The sequence below is a fragment of the Neophocaena asiaeorientalis genome, unplaced genomic scaffold (assembly GCF_003031525.2).
Source record: "Neophocaena asiaeorientalis asiaeorientalis breed wild unplaced genomic scaffold, Neophocaena_asiaeorientalis_V1.1 scaffold476, whole genome shotgun sequence".
NCBI classification, from domain to species: Eukaryota; Metazoa; Chordata; class Mammalia; order Artiodactyla; family Phocoenidae; genus Neophocaena; species Neophocaena asiaeorientalis.
In genome coordinates, this window is record NW_020172178.1 from 6,298,431 (window position 1) to 6,318,938 (window position 20,508).

The 20,508-nt window shown below is 58.5% G+C and overlaps 1 protein-coding gene across 2 annotated transcripts; it reads right to left on the minus strand.

Moving 5' to 3' along the window:
* Positions 1 to 711: 711 nt before the first annotated feature.
* On the minus strand, positions 712 to 19,888 carry DEGS2 (delta 4-desaturase, sphingolipid 2). Of its 2 annotated transcripts, XM_024760161.1 has the most exons (3): positions 19,767 to 19,888; positions 3,029 to 3,771; positions 712 to 1,269 (listed from the first exon to the last, which is right to left on the minus strand). In XM_024760161.1, exons 1-3 carry the CDS (start codon positions 19,846 to 19,848, stop codon positions 1,123 to 1,125), a joined length of 972 nt encoding a protein of 323 aa, XP_024615929.1. In that variant the 5' UTR covers positions 19,849 to 19,888; the 3' UTR covers positions 712 to 1,122. The 2 variants fall into 2 exon arrangements, with proteins under 2 accessions (XP_024615929.1, XP_024615923.1); XM_024760155.1 differs by lacking the exon at positions 19,767 to 19,888 and having other exon boundaries at positions 3,029 to 3,895.
* Between the last annotated feature and the right edge of the window lie 620 nt (positions 19,889 to 20,508).

The following is a 20,508-nucleotide window of genomic DNA, read 5'->3' on the forward strand; positions in this document are numbered from 1 at the left end:
TAGCAACTGCCCTGTCTCAGGCACCTGAGACCTTCCTCCCCTCCCAGCTGGGCCTTCCTACCAGGCCTCTCTCTCCCGGACCAGCTAAGGCAGCCCCACCATGCCCGCCCCTGGGCCATGGTCCTCGGCCTCCCCAGCCTCACGGCTCCAAAGGGAGGCCATCTTGGCCCGGCCGCTTCCTCTGGCAGGGAGGGCCTCGCCCAGGCATCCCTCCTGCTGCCCGCCTGCCTCTGGAAGACCAGGACCCACACCCCGACACAGCCCCCGGGCCAAGGAGCTGGCGCCAGCGATGCCTCCCCACCTCTCAGCTGGGCCATTAGCCCTCCGCACAGTCCGGACGAGCCGCATCCTGCTTCGCAGAGACACCGAGGACACCAGCCAGCTTCCGCCAGAGCCCTAGCTCACTTGGGCAGTCACCCATCGGTCCAGCGGCCTGTGGTACCTGTTCTTCTCAAGCCCCACGTCTGAGCTGGTGGGGGTGAGGGCCCCAAGGTGCAGCAGGAGCTCGGCAGGCGCGGGGGTGGGGGGCAGGGTTGTGGGGGGAGCAGGGACGTGGCCCGAGGACCACGTGGATCTCATCTCTGCCCACACCCCCAAAACCGGCCACTCAATGACAGGGCCCCCGGGGAAGGCTGCCCCAGAGGGAGGAGCGTGGCCTCAGGCCCTGCTGGCCAGGAGCCGAGCCCACTCCTGGGAAGCACCCTCTGTGGACTTGAAAACATGCTGCTTTAATTTAGGGCACGGGCACGCCAGAGAAATCAGCTCCCTGGGCACAGGGCACCCAGCGCCGGGCCAGGCCTCGCGCGTGACGTCCTGAAAGGGAGGGCCCGGCCTGCGGTCACCAGTCCCCGTGCAGACCAAGCCTCTCCAGGCTGCCACCCGTGCCCGCTGTCTCCAGGCGTGGTCTCGGGACTCCAGGGGGACAAGAACAGCAGCCTAGGGTGCGGGAACCAAATGCAGCCAAACCAGTTCTGAGCACTGCACGCCCTGGGGACAGGTGACGGCCAGCCCTGCAGGTGGGCGGGGCGAGGCCGGGCAGCAAACAGAGCACAGGCCCTGCTCCCAGCGGGCACTGAGGCGCGCGCAGCAGGGTCCGTGCTCTCGGGGCGCCGGCCGTCGGGCTCACAGGCCGTCCTTGGCCAGCTTGCACACCCGCTTCACCCTGGCGTAGGGCCCCAGGGAGTCCTCGGACACGAAGTCCCAGAGCACCTTCACCCACGAGTAGTGCTGGGGCAGGTGGTCGTAGTACTCGGGCGCGATCTTCCGCACCTGTGGGGAGGGCACACGGGTCAGAGGCCGCACACGGGCACGCGCACACATGCGCGGCCCTATCATCTCCCAGGGTACCCGTGTACGGGCCCGCCCGGCGCTGCCCAAGGGCGGAGGGGCCATTGGCCGGGGGCACCAAGAGGCGCTGAGGCCCCTGTCCCAAATGGGGGTGAGGAGTTAAAATGCACACCCCCCTCCCCGGAGCCCACACCCCGAGTTTCTGATCCAGGAGCCTCAGGGTGGCCGAGTCCTGCTGAACCAAGGCCACGTCCACGCGCCTCAGCCCGGTGTTCGGTGCCCTCTCGGACCTGCAAACCCCTCTGATCTTGGCTTCCACCATACTCCCACCCCGTCGCTCTCCTGCCAGCCTCAGGAGAGGCTGATTTATTTCCCCCTCCAGCTCCCTGCCCCTCTCTGCACCTGACACCCTCAGCCCGCCTCCTCCAAGAAGTGCTCCAGCCTCAGCACCTACATGCACACCAACTGCAGGAGAGGCCTCCCCCTCCCCCCACAGAGGACACACCAGGTGCACAGGGCCTGCTTTATAACTGAAAAGGGGGGCCTAAGGGGGATGAGGTGACACGCACGGCAGGAACAGGGAGCCTTTGACTTTGCTTGGGAGAAGGAAAGGCTCACAGCTGACAGCAGCTGCTTCTGTGAGTGTTCTGGGTCAAGATTCTGGCTCTGCTGCTTCCTGAGTCAGAGACCCCTGCTCCCTGAGCCTCTCCCTTCGCGTCCATGAAATGGGCGTGATGGGCTTGAAATGCTGTGTAGGCTTGTGGTGAAGCTTCGGTGAGATGGTGCCCAGCACAGAGCAGGACCTCAGTACCATTGGCGGGGGTGGGGGCGGGGCCTGCACAGCCAGGGTGGACACACAGGCTGTCAGACTCCAGAGTCACGTGGGCCACGGCACAAACACCTGCACACCCAGACCAGTGTTCACGCGTACTCCAGCACACGAGTGGGTGAACAGACATGCACGTATGGACAGGCACACCTAATCACGCGTAGGAATGCGGGCACACAGACGTACACACAGTCTCGCACACTCAGACAGCCTTCCCACGACCACAATCTCCAACCCCCCGTGCGCGGTCACTTCTGCTCTAACCGACCAGTGCCAGACCAGAACGACAACAACTCCTCCCCCCTCCCCCCTCCTCCTCCCTCTTTCTTCTTTAGAAATTCTCCAACCCAGATCTCCCAAGACAGAGGTGCCAGCCCAGAGGCTTCCACTCTGAGGCAGCTCGGGCCAAGCCCCTTGGGTCACAAAGGGCAAGGCCCACCCTGTCCTCTCTGTGCCGTGAGGGGGCCCCTGGAGGGTCACAGGGCAGTGACAAGAAATGCGGAGGGACAGGGTCAGAAAGGGGAGGCGCTTCACTTGCAGTATCGTTACTGCTGCACCATCTACAGGAGAGAAAGCTGAGGCACAGAGAGGGCAAGCGGCTTGCCCCAGGACACACAGCCAGCCAGTGAATATCATAGCTGTGCTCAAATGGGTTTTCATTAAACCAAGAGGCCTGAACTGTAAAATGCCCCTTGAGCCCCTGCCCCACCCCGCCAAATTCACCTTCCTATTCTCCAGCCAGGCACTCCGTGTGCCAGGTGGCCTTTCCTTCTCCCCTGGGGGCCCCAAGTGAGCACATAGCCATCCCGTGATCAGCACGAGAGAAAGGCCGGAGTGTGGCCCAAAGCCCTCCCCGCGTTCCCCCACCTCCCACTAAGGTGCCATCGCAGCCCTGCGACCGTGGCCACGTACCAGGGGCAGGTTGCGGCCCGGGATGCTGGGGAAGTCGTGGTGCTCCATGTGGTAGCCCACGTTGAAGGTGATCCAGTTGAGGGGCCCATAGTAGGAGTAGGTCTCATGGCCCTTGAGGAACATGTAGTGCTCAGCCACAAAGTGGCCCGAGATGGGGTGCAGGCCCAGGCCCAGTAGGGAGCTGGCCAGCAGGTAGACCATGGGCTTGAGCCCCCAGAGGGTGAAGATGGTGGCGTTGGCCGCCAGCTGCGCCAGGGCGTTGAACACCTCCATGCGGGTCATGGCCTTGGGGTGCACGCAGAGCGGCCGCAGCGAGTAGAAGAAGGGCTGCAACGCCAGCCAGAGCAGCTTGCGGGCCGGCGTGCAGAAGAGCCAGCCCTCAAGGCGCGTGGGCACGTCCACGTCCAGCCCGTCGCCGCCCAGGTAGCGGTGGTGATCCACGTGGTACTTCTTGAAGGAGGAGGCGTAGGGCACACCCAAGGGCAGGTTGGCGAAGACGGCGAACCAGCGGTTCTGGGCAGGGTGGCCAGTGCCGAAGGCCGTGTTGTGCGAGATGTCGTGGATGGCCAGCGTCAGCGAGTGGTTCACGCAGCCCCCGAAGGCGTAGGCCCAGAAGAGCAGCCAGCGCCACGCCAGGCCCCGCACCAGCCAGCAGGCCAGCAGCTGCGCCAGCACCATCCCCAGCACCAGCCACTTGAGATGAGGGTCTGGCCGCATCAGGGCCTTGATGGCCGGGTACTTGGCTGCAGGGAGGACCGGGAGAGAAGGTGAGGGGGCGCTGGCCGTGTGGGTCCCAGATGCATGCTTCCCCTCCTCCCTCCTTAAATTTTTCCTGCCATCTTCCCTGTCTTTCCCTCCACCATCCATTAAGCTCCCAGGCAGTGACACGGAGAGTCGCTCTGAGATCTGGCACTGCGGCTTTGGGCCTAGAAGCAGCCTCGCCTGTGCTCGTGCCGAGGGAGGCAGGCAGACCCGTCTCCCCCCACCACCCAGGGGGCTCTGGGGAGACTCCCCAGGGTGGGGGTCTTTGTCACCAGCCTAAACAAAGAGCAGGCGTCAGCATGGACCACAGATACATAATTCCCGAAATCAAAACAGCTGCCGACAGCCACAGGTTCAGCGCACGCGAATGGAGGGCTCTGGCTTTGTCTCTGTGTTTCAGTTTGTAAAACAAACAAGATCTGAAGGAAATATGATAAAATGTTGAATACTTATTTTGGGTGGTGGGTGTTTGTTATAGTATCTTTTGTACTTTTCTGTATTTTGTTTTACGGGAAAGGAAAAAACAATGGCAGTGGGAGTTGCCCAAGCAGGGAGGGCCTTCCCAGCCGAGGAGGCAGCCGGAAGAGAACAGGGTGGGGTGGGGGCCTTGGGGCAAGAGATCAGTGCCTTCTAGAAACCTCTGCTTGGTGGGAGGGGGCTGGCAGGCTTAAGGCTGGTGCTGTATCCAGGGGCACGGAGGGACAGGGCTGGGGGGCATCACATGCTCAAGGGGACAGTCAACCCTCCCACTACAGGTCTGCTGTGTCCCTTGGTTCCCGGGCAGAGGAGACAGGCCCTCAGGTGGAGCCAGCGTCCTGACCCACAGATTGGGATCCAGGCCGGCAAGGGCGGGGCTCGTCCCAGGCACCCTTAGGACAGTCAGTACCCGTCTCCAGTGCCTTCAGTGCCCACCCCTCCTACCCATCCAGCAGCTGGGCGGCCTCAGGCTGGCCTGTGAAGAGGATGTCCAGGGCTGCAGCAGAGGCTGGGCCCCAAATGGAATTGGCCAGGCCAAGGTTGAATCCTGGCCTACGCTTCCCTCCTAGTGACCCAGGAAGTCGCTGCCCTTTAGTGCTCAGAATGGAAGTGTGTGACAGGGCTGCCTTCTTCCTCCCAGCCCAGAGAACTTTCTGTCAGAGCCCCCCAGCAATGGAACAGGCTGCCTCATAGGTGGTGAGCTGCCTGTCCCTGGGGGTATGCAAGGAGAAACACAACAAGGACTGCTGCCCCAGAGGGGAGACTCAGGCTCAGAGTCTTCCTGCCCAAGCTGTGGTGGTGCCACAAGCCCATCTCGAGGTCAGTCTTGATCCTGCTGTGTGGCCATGGTGCATTCCCACCCTCTCTGGGCCTCTGTGTCCCAGTGTGACACAGTGTGGGCAGGATGTGCCTCACGGGGTATGTGTTCCACATACCGGTCCTGGAGCCTGATGGTGGGACAGCCTGCGTCTGCTGGAGATGTCGGGGCGGGGGCGGGGGGCGGTAGTCGGGGTTCCCACATCCTAGAACCTCTGCCCAGGAAGCCTACAGAATCCCCCAGGCAGCACTGACACCCCTGCTATCTACACACCAGCACTCCCACCGAGCCTCCACCTCATCTGGCGGCTACGGTGGTTTTGGCTCCGACCAACTGGGCAGTGGTGCTATACAGCCCTCAAGACAGCCTGCCAGGGGAGTCGGCCGAACCTCACACCCCTACCCCTGGCTCCCATTCCAGCCTCCTTCCCCCTACTGCTGGGGCCACCCCCCAGGCTTCCAAGCTCGGCAAAACTGCCTGGGCCCTTTGATCCCGGGAGCTTTCCCCGAAGCTGCCAAGGACACCACCTAATCAGGTCCCGAAGGATGGTGGTCACAGCACAAGCATCAAAGCAGAACTTAGGAAAGAGCAAACAAGCCCAGGCCTGGCGATAAGCCACAGCCCTGCTTGAGAGGGGCCCAGGGGGCCACAGCATCTCCACGGGGGGTGGCAGGGAGCCGCGTTCAGAAAGGGTTCAAATTCCGGCTCTGGATAAGGGTTTAGCAACAAGAATATATAAAGATACCCTACTACCCAAAAACAAAAAGACAAACAACCCAATAAAAAATGAGCAAAGGACTTGAATAGATATTTCTCCAAAGATGTGCACCTGTTTCTCTAAGCACACGAAGAGGTGCTCAGCAGCAGCAAGGGGGTGCAGCCAGCCCGACGGTGAGATCCCACCGCAGAGCCGCTAGGACGGCCAAACTCAAAAAACGGAAACTCGCAAGTGCTGACGAGGCTGCAGAGAAATGGGGGCCCTTGTTTGTGTGCTGCTAGTAGGAACGGAAAATGGTGCAGCCAGTGTGCAAAACAACTGGGTGGTTCCTCAAAAAGTTAACCATGGGATTACCGTAAGACCCAGCAATTCCACTGCCAAATGTATACCCCACAGAACTCAAATCAGGGACACAGACAGAAACTTGCATATCCATGTTCACAGAACTATTCACAATAGCCAGAAGGTGGAAGCAACCCAAGTGTCCGTTAACTGATGAGTAGTTAAACAAAATATGGTCTCTCTACACAATGCAATATTATTCAGCCTTAGGAAGGAATGAAACTTCCAGTTACAAAATACGTAGGACATGGGGATGTGATGTCTAGAACGGTGACTGTAGTTATTAATACTGCGTTGCATATTTTAAAGTTGATAGGAAAGTAGCTCTTGAAAGTTCTCATCAAGGACTTCTCATCCAAATAAAGAGGGAGACATAGAGAATGGACTTGAGGACTTGGGGTGGGAGCGGGAAGCTGGGGTGAAGTGAGAGTAGCATCGACATATATACACTACCGAATGTAAAATAGGTGGCTGGTGGGAAGCAGCCGCATAGCACAGGGAGATCGGCTCGGTGCTTTGCGATGACCTAGAGGGGTGGGATAGGGAGGGTGGCAGGGAGGCTCAAGAGGGAGGGGATATGGGGACATGTGTGTGCATATGGCTGATTCAGTTGTGCAAGAAAAACTAACACAGTACTGTGAAGCAATTATACGCCAATAAAGATCTATTAAAAAATAAAAGAACTTGTCATCCAAGAACTCATCGAGAAAAAAAAAATTTATAACTATGTATAGTGACTTGTTGGGATCATTTCACAGTATACCATATCAAATCACTATGTTGGTGGGGGAGGGATAAATTAGGAGTTTGGGATTAAAATATACGCACTACTGGGACTTCCCTGGTGGTCCAGTGGTTAAGACTCCATGCTCCCAATGCAGGGGGCCTGGGTTTGATCCCTGGTCAGGGAACTAGATCCCGCACGCTGCAACTGAGAGCCCGCATCCCGCAACTAAAGATCCCGCGTGCCGCAATTAAGACCTGGCACATGGGCTTCCCTGGTGGCGCAGTGGTTGAGAATCTGCCTGCTGATGCAGGGGACACGGGTTCGAGCCCTGGTCTGGGAAGATCCCACATGCCGCGGAGCAACTAGGCCCGTGTGCCACAACTACTGAGCCTGCGCGTCTGGAGCCTGTGCTCCTCAACAAGAGAAGCCGCGATAGTGACCGGCCCGCACACCGTGATGAAGAGTGGCCACTGCTTGCCACAACTAGAGAAAGCCCTCGCACAGAAACGAAGACCCAACACAGCAAACATAAATAAATAAACTCCTACCCCCAACATCTTCTTTAAAATATATATATATATATGTGCGTACTACTATATATAAAATAGATAAGCAACAAGGACCTACTGTAGAGCACAGGGAACTCTGCTCAGTACAATGAGAGAGAACGCAAAAAAATTATATATATATGTATTTACATATATATATATGTATGTATAACTGAATCACTTTGCTGTACACCTGAAACTAACACAACCTTGTAAATCAACTATATTTCAATAAAATTTTTTTTTAAAAATCACCTGAAGCTAATATAATGCTATAGGTCAATTATGCCTCAGTTTTAAAAAGCCCTTATATTGAATTCACTGCTTCTCTGTCACAGTGCCGGCTCCCTCAATCCTGCCCCCGGGAACTGACTCCCAAATAAAGTAGCAGCACCTCCGCCGCCCAAAACACAGGCCTGAAGGACTACCGCAGGCTGCGTACAACACGGATGAACCTTGAAGACATGATGCCGTGTGAAAGAAGCCAGTCAGGAAAGGCCACATACCGTACGATTCCGCTTACGTGAAATATCTAGAACAGGCAAGTTCACAGAACCAGAAAGTAGAGGTTTCCAGGGCTGGGGGGGCGGGGGTGCGATGGGCAGTGACTGGTAATGGGTGTAGAATTTCTGTTTGGAGTCATGAAAAAGTTTTGGAAATAGTAGTGATGGCTACACCACACCGTGAAAGTCATGAATGCCCCCAAATCACATGTTTCACACACGGTTAAAATGGCAAATTTTATGTTATCCTTTACCACAATTTTGTTTTTTAAGTTTAAAAACAAAAACTCCGGGGCTTCCCTGGTGGCGCAGTGGTTGAGAATCCGCCTGCCAGTGCAGGGGACGCGGGTTCGTGCCCCGGTCCGGGAAGATCCCACATGCCACCGAGCGGCTGGGCCCGTGAGCCATGGCCGCTGAGCCTGCGCGTCCAGAGCCTGTGCTCCGCAACAGGAGAGGTGGTGAGAGGCCCGCGTACTAAAGAAAAAAAACAAACAAACAAAAAAATCCCAGCTCCGAGCAGGTTACGTCAGCTCCAAGGCTCGTTTCTGAACCATAAACAGGTCACTGGGAGGATGAATAGATAAGGCACGGAAAGCTCAGGCTGACTGGCCGGGAGCAGACACCCAGATGAATCTGCGCTTTATGACGACCACCCAACAAAGTGCACCGTGAAGGCCGGCGGCCAGGATGCTGCCCGAAGACGGGTATGCTGGGGACAGCGGTGGTGGGATTAGGCTGCATGGCGCTCTCCTCCCGGGCCTGCCCACATGGCCCAACGGCGGCCAAGTGGGCTGTCCCTGCGTTGCGTGTGGGAGGCGACTTGGCTGTCCCAGAAACGCCAGAGGCCCCGAAGGGTACTCGCTGCCCCGGGCAGGTGGAGGAAGATGCAGGGAAGGGGGTGCCAAGGCCCCGCCGCCTGGAACCAGCTCACAAGGTGGAGGGAGAGACTGGCAACTGGGGTGGGCGGAACAGGGGCCCCCCAAACATGTCCAGGTCCTACTCCCCTCACTGTGAATCGGTCAGCTTCTGAGGGACCCTGGAAGTCAGGCTGCACCCAGGGTGCTGGTCTGCTGACCTCACAACAGCAAGGAGAGCCTGGAGTATCCCGGTCATCCCAGGCTCAGGACAGTGGGAAAGCGAGCAGGAGAGGAGGTCTGGGGATGTGCAAGGTCTCCACTGGCCTCGCTAGCTGTGAAGATCGAGGGGCACAGGCGGCTCCAGAAGCTGGAAAGGCCAGGAAACAGATTCCCCTCTGGAGCCTCCAGAAGAAACTTCATCCAGTGGGACCTGGGTCAGAGTTCTGACCTCCAGAACCGTAAGATAACAAGCGCGTTGTCTGTGGTCATTTGTCTCTGCAGCTCTAGGAAACACACAGCAACTGGACGGGGGATGAGGAAACCCCGGGCTCTGACAGCCCAGCTGACCTCACTACCCCATCCCTGCACTGGCCTGGCGCTGGGCGCAGCGGTAACTCACGTTCGACCCTGCCCCTCAAGGGTGCCACTGCCCGCCAGCCTCGGCCGAGGTGGACCAGCCAGCATGACGTTCGCCCAGCATCACCCCGCCAGACGGGGCAAAGGAGACAAAAGGACCCCAACCTGGGGGGTTGGCCCCACTCGGGAGGGGGGCAGGGGGCAAGCCTCATCCCAGCTTGTTCCTGCCGCCAAAGGGGGTCAGAGTGAGCGGGCACATTTCAGAAGGCGGGCCTCAGTGGTGCCCAGGAAGATGCGTGCTTCCACTGTGGGGTTGAGAGGCCTGAGGGGGTGGGAATCCAGCAGCCACAGTGAGGTGGAGCAGGGGAGGATAGAGGCGTCTTCACGAAGGCCAGGGGAAGAAGGATGTGCCTGCAACCCAGCCTTCAGGAATGTTCTCGCCCAGTGCCCAGGAAATCACGTGCAAAGTTCCCGAACATTTGCATACCTGAATGTCAGGTTGGGACCACAGGCCGCAGGGCTCCATCAGCCTCCCGCCCACCAGAGGTGGCCTCTGGACGCCAGCCTCCAAGGGTCCGGGCCCTCGCCTGCCCAGGTACACCTGGGAGCTCAGCCAGGCAGCCAGAGGCCACCAGCCTCCACAGGGCAGGTCTCTCCATCTTCCCCTTGGAAGGAGGCCAGGCCTGGGGCAGGCCACACCTGCACCAGGTGAGCACAGACTGGCAAGCCAGCAGGGACAAGCACCCCAGCTCAGGGATCCAGGCCAGCAAACAGGCCACTTCCGTACCCCTCAGAGGCAAGGGCAGTGACAGAGCCCAGCAGCTGTGACCTTGGACGGTGGGCCTCTGGTGCCCCATCTGTCATACAAGGCCAGTAAGTCGTGCATGAGTGGAAGCAAAGGAGAACATCCTTGGGTGTCCCTTCCCTGCCTGGCCTGGCGCCCCTTCCTCCTTTCCTGACAGTTTCCCAGGGACTCAGCTGCCCTCAGCTCGGGTGCGGCCTCAACACAGCCTGGGGCGCCTGGTCCCCAGCCCCTCACCCTGGCCGACTGGGCAGGCCACAGCACTGCCCCAGCCTAGGGCTCCACATCTGGGAAATGGGGGTGACACCCCGACCTGCCCATCCAGGCTCTGGTGAGGCTGGGATGACAGCTCTGAGCCCTGGGAGCTGTTACTACTGTTGTTATTAAATACAGTTTTCTGATCTGAGAGTAAAAAACATCCCATTTCTGACCTTTGGGGCTGTGGGCTGCTCTTGGAGGTGATCTGGCCCCAGGCTTGCTTTAACCTATGAGCAAAGGCCCCATGCTCCCCGGCCACTATAGTCACTAGACCCAGCCATCCTGCTGGAAGCAACGGAAAAAGGCGGCCCACGCACAAGCCGGATGCTGGGCAGCTCAGGGGCGATCCCGAGAAGGGGCCAAACACGTGAGCTCCAGACGACCTCCACCCTGCCCGGAGGCCCTGTCCAGACCACAGTGCAGGCAGGAGGAGCCCCAGCAAGCCAGGCGAGTCAAAAGTGGGGGCTCAGGGGCTTCCCTGGTGGCGCAGTGGTTGAGAGTCCGCCTGCCGATGCGAGGGGACACGGGTTCGTGCCCTGGTCCGGGAAGATCCCCCATGCCGCAGAGCGGCTGGGCCGGTGAGCCATGGCCGCTGAGCCTGCGCGTCCGGAGCCTGTGCTCCGCAACGGGAGAGGCCACAACAGTGAGAGGCCAGCGTACCGCAAAAATAAATAAATAAATAAAAATTTTTTAAAAAGTGGGGGCTCAGAGACGGTGGCCAGGGAGCTAGGAGCCCAGCGGATTCCAGGGGTGGCATGGCTCGGAGACCTCACTGAACACCCCTGGCCTTCAGCGGAGACCCCAGGAAGGCGCCGTCTAAGGAGTGGGGCCCCTCCGGACCCACCCGAGCCGCGCTGGTGAGCAGGGTCAGGCTGGTTCACTAGCTCATCTACCGCCTGCTGGACAGGTGGCACGGCTCGGAGACCTCACTGAACACCCCTGGCCTTCAGCAGAGACCCCAGGAAGGCACCGTCTAAGGAGTGGGGCCCCTCCGGACCCACCCGAGCCGCGCTGGTGAGCAGGGTCAGGCTGGTTCACTAGCTCATCTACCGCCTGCTGGACAAAGATCCATCTTCGCTCAAACGAAACAGCAAACATCGAACCTTTTCAATTCCAGGGCTTCTAGGTCCCTAGGAGGTGGGAGGCCTAGAGGCCTCCCTGAGAAGATGCTCTGGGACCCTCCAGCCAGGCGGGCCTAATGAGGTCACTGGGTGCAGTCGAGTTTGGGATAAATGGAGCCGTGGGCTTGGGGGTGCCCAGCTGCCGGGGGGTCAAGGAGGGTCACGGCAAGGAAGGCCGGACAGGCACCTGCTGGACTTAGCAAGGCCCTGTGGGCCCCAGCAAGAACCGTTTCAGCAGGAGGCGAGGTGAGAAGGTGAGGCCAAGCGCAGGCCTGGGGAGGGAGGCCTGGCTCGGGGGTTGAGATGGGAGAGATTGGGGCCAGCGGATGGCAGAAGGAGAGGACAGAGATGCGGGGCGGGTGTCACGGAGAAGGCCAGGGGGTGCTGGCCTGACAGAGGGGGCGCCTCTTCTGGGGCTCAGGGATGAGGCTGGGTAGGGGAAAGCTGCTGGCTCCATGTTCTCTGGGCCCCAGGAGAGGTGGGATGCCCAGGAGGAGGGCGAGAGTGCCCTGGCAGCCCCACGAGGAGTCCTCTGGGCCTGGCTGGACACCCAAACCTGGCCCAGCCTGACCAGGCTCTGCCCCCCTGGGGGATCTCAGCTGATGTCGGGGGGAACCCTGCTCGCTCAGGCCTCCAGCACAGAGCACCAGAGAAGCTGGGTTAGGACACTCACGCCTCAAGGGCTCTCTGCTCCTGTGGGGCAGCCTGGAGCCCGCATGGACAGCCACACGGAACCAGAGACAAACAGACCCATGCAAATGGGCCTTCCAGCAGCAGCCTGGGCGGGGCCCAAGGCAAGCTGCCCACGAAAACAACCATTGCTAGAAGCCACACTGTCCAGGCATGACACAGAAAGGAGGGGCGGAGGCCCAGGGAAGGGTCTGACAAGGCAGGGCGAGGCCGACAGAGCCAAGACTTGACCTCAGGACCCCCCGCCTTCAGGCCCGTGGATGTGGCCGGAGCCCGGGTGTGGTGAAACGTGCCCGGCGTCTGACACACACTTCCTCGTGCAGCCCTCACCACCCTGCCCAGGAGGGGACTGTCCCCCCATCTTAGAGATGACCATACAGAGCTTCTACCACATGGAGAAACGACCTAATTTTCCACTGGCTCCTCCAGAGTCCACAGGGATTCCTCAGCCCCGAGAGGAGCTGTTTCCTGGAGCTGGGCTACATCGTCAGGGCAGAGCGCCCAGAGAAAATCCTGGGTCCCAGTTCAAGAGAGCCTCACTGCAGCCTGGCTCAGTCCAACTGCTGCGTGCCCTTGGGCCAGCCCCTGTCCCTCTCTGGGCCAGCTTCCTCACTCTCCGTCCCTAAGGCACCCACTGACAACTCTGGGCTGTGAGGGCCTGGAGGTGGGGCCTTCCCCGGGGCACATGGGCCTCGGGTGGACAATGGAGAGGAGGCCGCAGGCCCCGAGGTGTTGGGGAGCTTGGCTCCAGCAGATGGGAACATTTCCGTGCATTACATATATTTACATACGTGGCGGACTTGTTCATGAGGGCCCAGAGGGCTCAGCAGAGGAGCCTGCCTGAAGGGAAGCAGCTTGACCCCACTGCCCTACGCTGACCCCACAGAACAGCCCCCCCGTGGACACCTGGTTATTCCCAGAAGATTCCTGACAAATCCTGCTGGGCCAGGCGTGGTGGGGAGGAAACGGCAGAAACAGGCAGCCCGGCAGGGGGCGCTGCCGGGCCCTCGCCCTCCGCAGGGAGCGAGGGTTCCCGCGCAGCCCCTGCTGACCGGCCGCGATGAGGTCCCTTCTCACCGGCCTCCTCCAGGGCTCCCAGGAGCACACGGGGCTTCTCCCCACTCTGGATCCTCCACGCACCCGGCCGGGCACCATCTAGGGCTGGATACCCTGACCGCTTCCCCAGGGAGGTCAAGTGACATCGCAAGACAGTCCTGCTGGCTCCAGGGGGGCCTTGTCACCGCCTTTCACCACCAAGCGCTCTCCAGCCTGAACATTCCATCGTGTCGGTCAGCTCACTGTGCCCACCTGCGTCCAGCACCTGTCTGACCCTGTCCCGCCACAAGCCACCCCGTGCGGAGCACCTTCCCTCTCCCCCCAGGGGCTGAGCACCTGTCCTCTGACAGCATCTCCAGCAAAGGCACCAAGCCCTCTTCATCCCCTCCTTCCTAAACGGCTCCCCCGCAGCTCTGGCCCCAGTGCTTCCTAAGCCGCCTTGCCCTGCCCCGTCTCGCCCCCTCCTTTCCGGTTTGGGAGCCCAAAGGCAAGCCTAAGCCTGGCTGGTCAGTGTGGGCGGTGCTCTGGGGGAACCGGCGAAGCGGCCCAAAGTGCCTTTGGGAATCACTGACCCACCTCCCGCCAAACCTGCTCTTGATTCCGGACAAATATTTGCCGAAGGTCTGGGCTGAGCCGGCCCCAGGCCCCAGAGGCGGGAGGGGCTCGCAGGCTCAGCGGGGGTGGGAGGCACACGTGCGGGGCACAGGGGTGTGTCCCGACTAGGACGTGCTTCGGACACACACACTGAGCCCCGTGACACTCGAGCCGAAACTCGAGGGACGAGGAGTGGCTCTAAGGATACAGGGTGGGCTGCCGAGTGACGGCAAGTGGTCCTAGGGACCTCTGGGGTGAGGGGAAGGCTCTAAAACTAGACTGTGTAACTTTACTAAAAAATCACTGGACTGTTCCTTTAAAATGAGTGAATTTTATGGCATGTAAATCACTTCATAAAAGCTGGTGCGAATGAAAGAACGTGGATTAGAAGCAGGCTAGGTGAAGGTACAGCACACACATCAGTACGGAGGCGGAAGGGAGGAGAGGAAGGGGCCGCGGGAGCTGGTGACTGCCCGTGGGTCACGCGCCGGGGAGGACAGGCTCTCTTCAGGTCCCGCCTGGAGAAGAGGGTGGAACAGAGGCGCAGGCCGGAGTCACCAAGTTACAGCCCTGTCCTAACCCTGACCAGGCTGGGTGACCTTTGGGCAAGGGGCCTAACTTCCCAGGGTCCTGCCCTGCATTAAAAAAAAATGCAAATGTCTGTAAGGCCAAAAAAAAAAAAAAAAAAAAGGAGTGGGGGAGAGAAACAAAACGAATGAAAAAAATGTTAGGACTTCCCTGGCGGTCCAGTGGTTAAGACTCCACGCTTCCAATGCAGGGGTGCGGGTTCGACCCCTGGTCAGGGAACTAGATCCCAGAGGCCGCAACTAAGAGTTCACATGCCACAACTAAAGATCCAACTTGTCCGCAACTAAAAAGATCCAGTGTGCGGCAACTAAAGATCCTGCGTGCCAACTAAGACCCAGCAAACCAAATAAATAAATAGAGAGAGAGAGAGATATTAGAGGGGGAAAAAAAAACGGGATGTCTCCCTGCTCTCCAGCTGGCAAGGATTAAACTGCATGCTCTGAGCTGTGGCTGACAGGTCCCTGGCACCTCTGGAGGGAGGGAAACCCTGCGACGGTCGTGGCAGGTTGGACTAGAGATGCTCAAGCTTTGGTAGGTGCCTACTGCCTCACTCAGCCTCGCTGGGAAGAGCACTGGTGGAGGTGGGCCCGGCCCTGCCCTTGGGAAGCTCAGAGTTGAGTGGGAGAGTCAGACAAAGCTATCACCCCACAAATCAATGTAGAATTACAGATGGGAGCAAAGGTCACAAGGTAACAGTGCACAGCACCCTACGGAAGGATAGGGAAGGAATAGCTGGGCGGCAGAGACGGGGATAGACTGTGGTGTGGGCAACCAGCCTATGCCTGCCGCTGTCAAGTGCCCAAATATACCGCCCTCTCCCCAACTCAGTGGGCAGCGATGCACGTCGTTAGTTTGAAATTGGCCATGATGGAAATAGCTACAAAAATTGGCAAATGCCAATTTGCGAATCGGGGTCTTTTGTTCCCTCCAGAGATTCAGTTGATTATTTAACATTTCCCAGCATACCGTGTGTGAGGGCACGCGCTGTTAGACAGTGTTTCTGAGAAAGGGACATTTAGGCTGAGACCTGAAGGATGCATAGGAGTTCTGTAGACGAAGAGTAGGGAAAAAGAATTCAAGCAGAGGAAACAGCATTTGCGAAAGCCATGAAGTAGGAAATGGGCAGGTGGCAGGTATATCCCACCAAGTGGCTAGAGAGCAGACAGTAAGGAGAAAAGGCAGGGGCCAGAGCACGGGGGTGCCAATACGCAGAGCAGAGATGAGATTCTAGGAAGGGAAGCCCTTGGAGGACTCAAGCCAGGGAGGACACAGTCAGCTCAAATAGGGTCCTAGAGGGACTCCCTGGTGGTCCAGTGGGTAAGACGCCATGCTCCCAATTCAGGGGCCTGGGTTCAATCCCTGGTCAGGGTGCTAGATCCCACATGCCGCAATTAAGACCCAGATAAATAAATATTTTTTTAAAAAATAGGGTCCCAGGGATCACCTATTGTCTGTGCTGCTGTGTGCCCATGCACCCAGCACCCCTCCCTCCCCACCCAACTTAGGATCAGAGCACCCCTTTCTCGGAGAGCTGCAACTCTCTGACGTCACAATGTGATACTGTGCGGTTTGCCCATCACAGCCCCCCGCCCACTGGCCAATCAGAGGACTCACAGCTCTGGCCAGAGATGAGCTGGCTCAAGGGGAGGACGGGCTACTCAGGGCAGAAGGGGAGAGAGGCACCTCTCTTCTGTGGGAATCTCAGAGCTGGGTGGACACAGGCTGCAGCCCGCCTGGAGGACGAGGAGAAGGCTGACTGCAGCAAGGACAGGGGCGGGAGAGAATGGCCGTGTGGCTGGCCGGCCCTCCACCCCTGGCTCCAGCATCTCTGTGGTTGGGTGAAGAGCCTCCACGAATGCGCCTGAGAGTGTCGGCCAGTTCAGTTCTGGATTTTACCACTCGCCACTCAGAGACCCCTACGCCCACCCCAGGGCCTTTCGTGAGCAAATAATCCAACAACTGCAGAGTCTCACTTCCCTGCTTTCCTTTGATCGCCTGATTTTTTTTTTTTTTTTTTTTTTTTTTTTTTTACTTATGAAAGGGCACATACATGGTAAAACACAAAAAAAAATCACAAAGCTATTTGTTTTTGAAAAGACAAATTCAAACCCTGCTTCTTATTCCGCTGGGCACACCTGGCTTGGACTCTGGTCTCCAATGTTACCAGAGTCTCGCCGGCTCCGTTCCTGCCCTCGCAGCACAGGGAGCCTCAACCCTGGCCTGCAAAGCACGTCCCCATCCAGGCGGGATCTGGAGACGGACTTTGGTCCTGTGCGAAGAGCACGGCAACCAGCTCTATGCGAGGCCTTCCTGGGTTCTGACTTCAAGATTAGGATCCTTGAGCATCCAGTGGCCCCCAAGGAGCTTGGTGTGGGCCACAGTGGCCAGCTGGCTGGGACTGGAGCACATCCCTGCCTGAACACCGACTTGGCCTCTGTGGTCACTGAGCTGTGTGGCCCTAGGCAAGTCACTTCCGCTCTCTGAGCCCCACTCTGGGGCCTCCTCTGTAAAGAGAGGCTGACAGTTACACATAGGATTTCCCTCAGGCTGGGAACAGCACAAGCTTCAGGAAAACAGAGATGGAAAGGCATTCCCTGTCCTTGGGGAAAACCTGGGCCTTTCTGCAAGAGGTAATAATTATCATCGCAGCTAACATTTTGTTGAGTGCTGGGCTAAGCATGAACACCACCTCATTTAATCTGCACAACAGGGACTTCCTTGGTGGCACAGTGTTTAAGACTCTGCGCTCCCAGCGCAGGGGGCCCAGGTTCCATCCCTGGTTGGGGAACTAGATCCCACATGCATGCTGCAACTAAGAGTTTGCATGCCACAGCTAAGGAGCCAACCAGCCACAACTAAGACCTGTCGCAACCAAATAAATAAATACATTTTTTTTAATAAAAATGATAGTTAAAAAAATGTCTGCACAACTCCATAAAGAAAGTGCTACAATTCACCCCTTTTAACTCAATCAAACCTCAGTTTCCTCATCTGCTTATTGACTTGCCCAGGTTCACATGACTAATGAGTGGGTGTTGTCCTTGCCAGGAGATCAGCTCACAGCCAAGGTCTAGAGCCACGTAACGTGCCCCAGAGAGATAAGGACCCGATGGGCTGGAGCAGTGGAGGGGAATCCCCCTGAAGCACCCTCCTCTGGCCCGGGCTCGGTTGGGAGGGGGGGGTAATTCCCACAGGAGGGAGAACTGAGCGAGTGGGGCAGAGTAGCGAGGAAGGTCCCCCAGGCGGAGGAACAGCGTTCGCAAATGCCTGAGAGGGAGGGGGAATGGCACATTCCAAGTTCGTTAGCTCAAAACTGGAATCCACAGCACCCAGTGCACAGAGGGGATTTGCAAAGCTCCCTGGAGAGTCAGCCCTTGAGAACTTGTGCTGCCCCCACCCTGGCCCAAGTCACCTCTCTCTCCTCCAAGTCTTCCAGGCTTCCCAGCCACCCTGTCCAGGATGCTTCCTGGATTGGTTCCAGGGTCCGTGGCTTCCATCTTGAGAGACAGATCATTCTCCATGTTCTGGCGTGCTGGGTACCACAGTGAGCACTTTCTCACCCAAGCTCTCCTTTTATCCTCATACCCACTCCTCCAGAAAGGATGGTGGTGCCCATTATGCAGATTGGGAAAGTAAGTCTGCAACCCAGAGTGTCTGGATCCCTCCAGGCAGCTCTATGGGCCAGGATACATCCCTCCCGCAGCCTTCTCCACCTGAGGCCAGGTGCCCAGGGAGTCCTGTAAGGGGGAGGTGGGGGACAGCCAGGGGAGGGGAAGGAAACACAGCCCTGCCTTGAAACTGCTGAGAGACAGCAGTCACGATGCCTGTGCTCCGTGGGGGAGGGAGGACCAGATGATCACCAAGTGCCCTCTGAGCCACCTGCAGGAAGTTCGCAGGCGTAAATAGTGCTGGATTACTGCTCACCTCACAGGAAAAAACCACAGACGTTACAGACCCACCCAGGGGTCTCTAGGCCCTGAACCCCCAGCAACAGCAGGGCACGGTCATACACTAACCACTCAGTGCATCCGGTGTCTGAAAGGTAATAGGACAGATATTTCCCTAGTCTTGGGGTGGGGCAGGAAGACACCAAAGGGAAAATTCTAAAGAAAAAAAAGTCAACCTATTCAAATGCATTTTAAAAAAAAAAACCTTTTGTGACTATAAAGGGAAAAAGATTTGCAATGTATAAGACAAAGGGTTAAAAGCCTCTATACAAAGAGCTCTAACACCAACAAGCAAAAGACCAAGCCAAGAGAAAAAAAATTTTAAATGACCAATTAAACATTGAAATCAATCATCAAATTAAAAATTTAACCCACAATGAAATAGTATTGTTCTGTCAATCTGCTTGGTAAAGATTAAAAACGTTTGCCAACCCCAGGTGTAGGCGAGGGTGTGGTGAAATGGCGACGGACTCTGGGGCAGGGGAACGTGTCCACCCTGCTGGAAGCTGGCCCGGCACTGCAAAGGCGATTTGGCGGCACCTAGTAAAAGCTGTTCTGGAGGTGCGAGCCCTTTAACCCCTAATCGCAGGTAAAGGACTGTACATCCTGGGTCTTCCTGAGAGACGGATGGAGCCCATCAGGATGGGTGAATCCAAAGGATGGGTGACCACGTAGGTAAAAATGACCTCCCGGGACACTGAACGACAGAGAGGGGGGCCACCGTGTTTTAGGCTATAAAATAAAAGGACAGACTCTTTGGTACAGTCTGTTTTTTAAAAACTTGTCTCTCTGGTTCAGCGTTTGCTTCCTTCGAGGCGCTCATTCTGCCCTAAACTCCGGGATTGGGGGTGGGCTTAGCGACTCCTCCGGCTGGGCCGCCGGGACCCCGGCGCTCAGCGCACATAGGAGCCCGGGATACGGCGGAGGACAGGTGGCTGCGGAGCTGCCTTCGAAGGCGGGGGCGGTGCATCCCGTACAAAGACAGTCCCCGGGGCCGACCTCTGCGCTGCGACCTCTCCCCGGAGCTCGAGCCCTGGTCCCGGCCCTGGGAGTGGCTCGCGTCCCACAGCCAGGATGGAGCAGCTGAAACGCGCTCCCCTGAGGCGCAGAGCGCGTGTCTTAGATCCCAGGACAGAGGCAGAGACGCGAGGGGAGTTCCAGGCCGGAGCTGGGGACCCTCAGGAACCCCGAGCCGGGGACGCTGAGGGAGGAGGAGTGGCGCTGCTACCCTCTCTGGAGCAGAGGGTAGGGGAGGGCCTGCTGGGCATCCGGGCCTCAGGAGCGACCCCTGGGCTCGGGCTGTCCCGGGACACCAGACGGCCCCAGGGCTGTCCCCACCTGGGGCCCGAGCTCACCGAGCATCTCCTTGCGCCGCTGCGTGTGCGGCTGGTCCGTGTAGACCCACTCGAAGTCGCTGCGGCCCGCGCTGTTGCCCATGGTGGCGCCGGGAGCTCAGGGCTGGGCTCCCCTCCACCTGTCTCCCTGCTCTGCGCGAGGACCAGTTCGGGCTCGGGGCGGGGCCTCCAGGGGCGGGGCCTCCGGGGGCGGGACCGGGAGCGCCTCTGCCACCAGACCTGGGCGCGGTCTTGTGTCGGAGCAGAGGCGGGTCCCCGGGGCTCTCGGAGCCTCAGTTACCTCGGTTGGAAAATGAGACTGTTAGGACGCAACCCGTGCAGAGTCCCTGGACCCCACGTTGTGTGGCGACGCCCCGTTCCCTCAGTTTCACTGAGGCCCGCACCCCCACCCCCCGCCCCGATGGCTGAGCACCAGTTCTCTCCGCGGCCCAGGGCCACTCGCGCTCCTGCCACCCCTGGCCCTACAGACCCACCGGTGAAAGCGCCCACCTGGCACGGGGCAGGGGTTGGAGGGTAGAGATTAAATGGATGCGACAGTGGTGGTAAACAGAAGGGGCTCGGGAAAGGTTCGCCACAGCGATTCTCCCTTCCCCTACCCACTCCTTTCATGCAATAAGGCAGAGGAAAATGAGGTGTCTGCAGGTTGGAGGGAGTGAGTCAGCCCCACCCCTGCCTTCAGGGAAATCGAGCGACAGGGACACAGGCATGGAAGAGGCCTATTAATGACACAGGATGATACGTG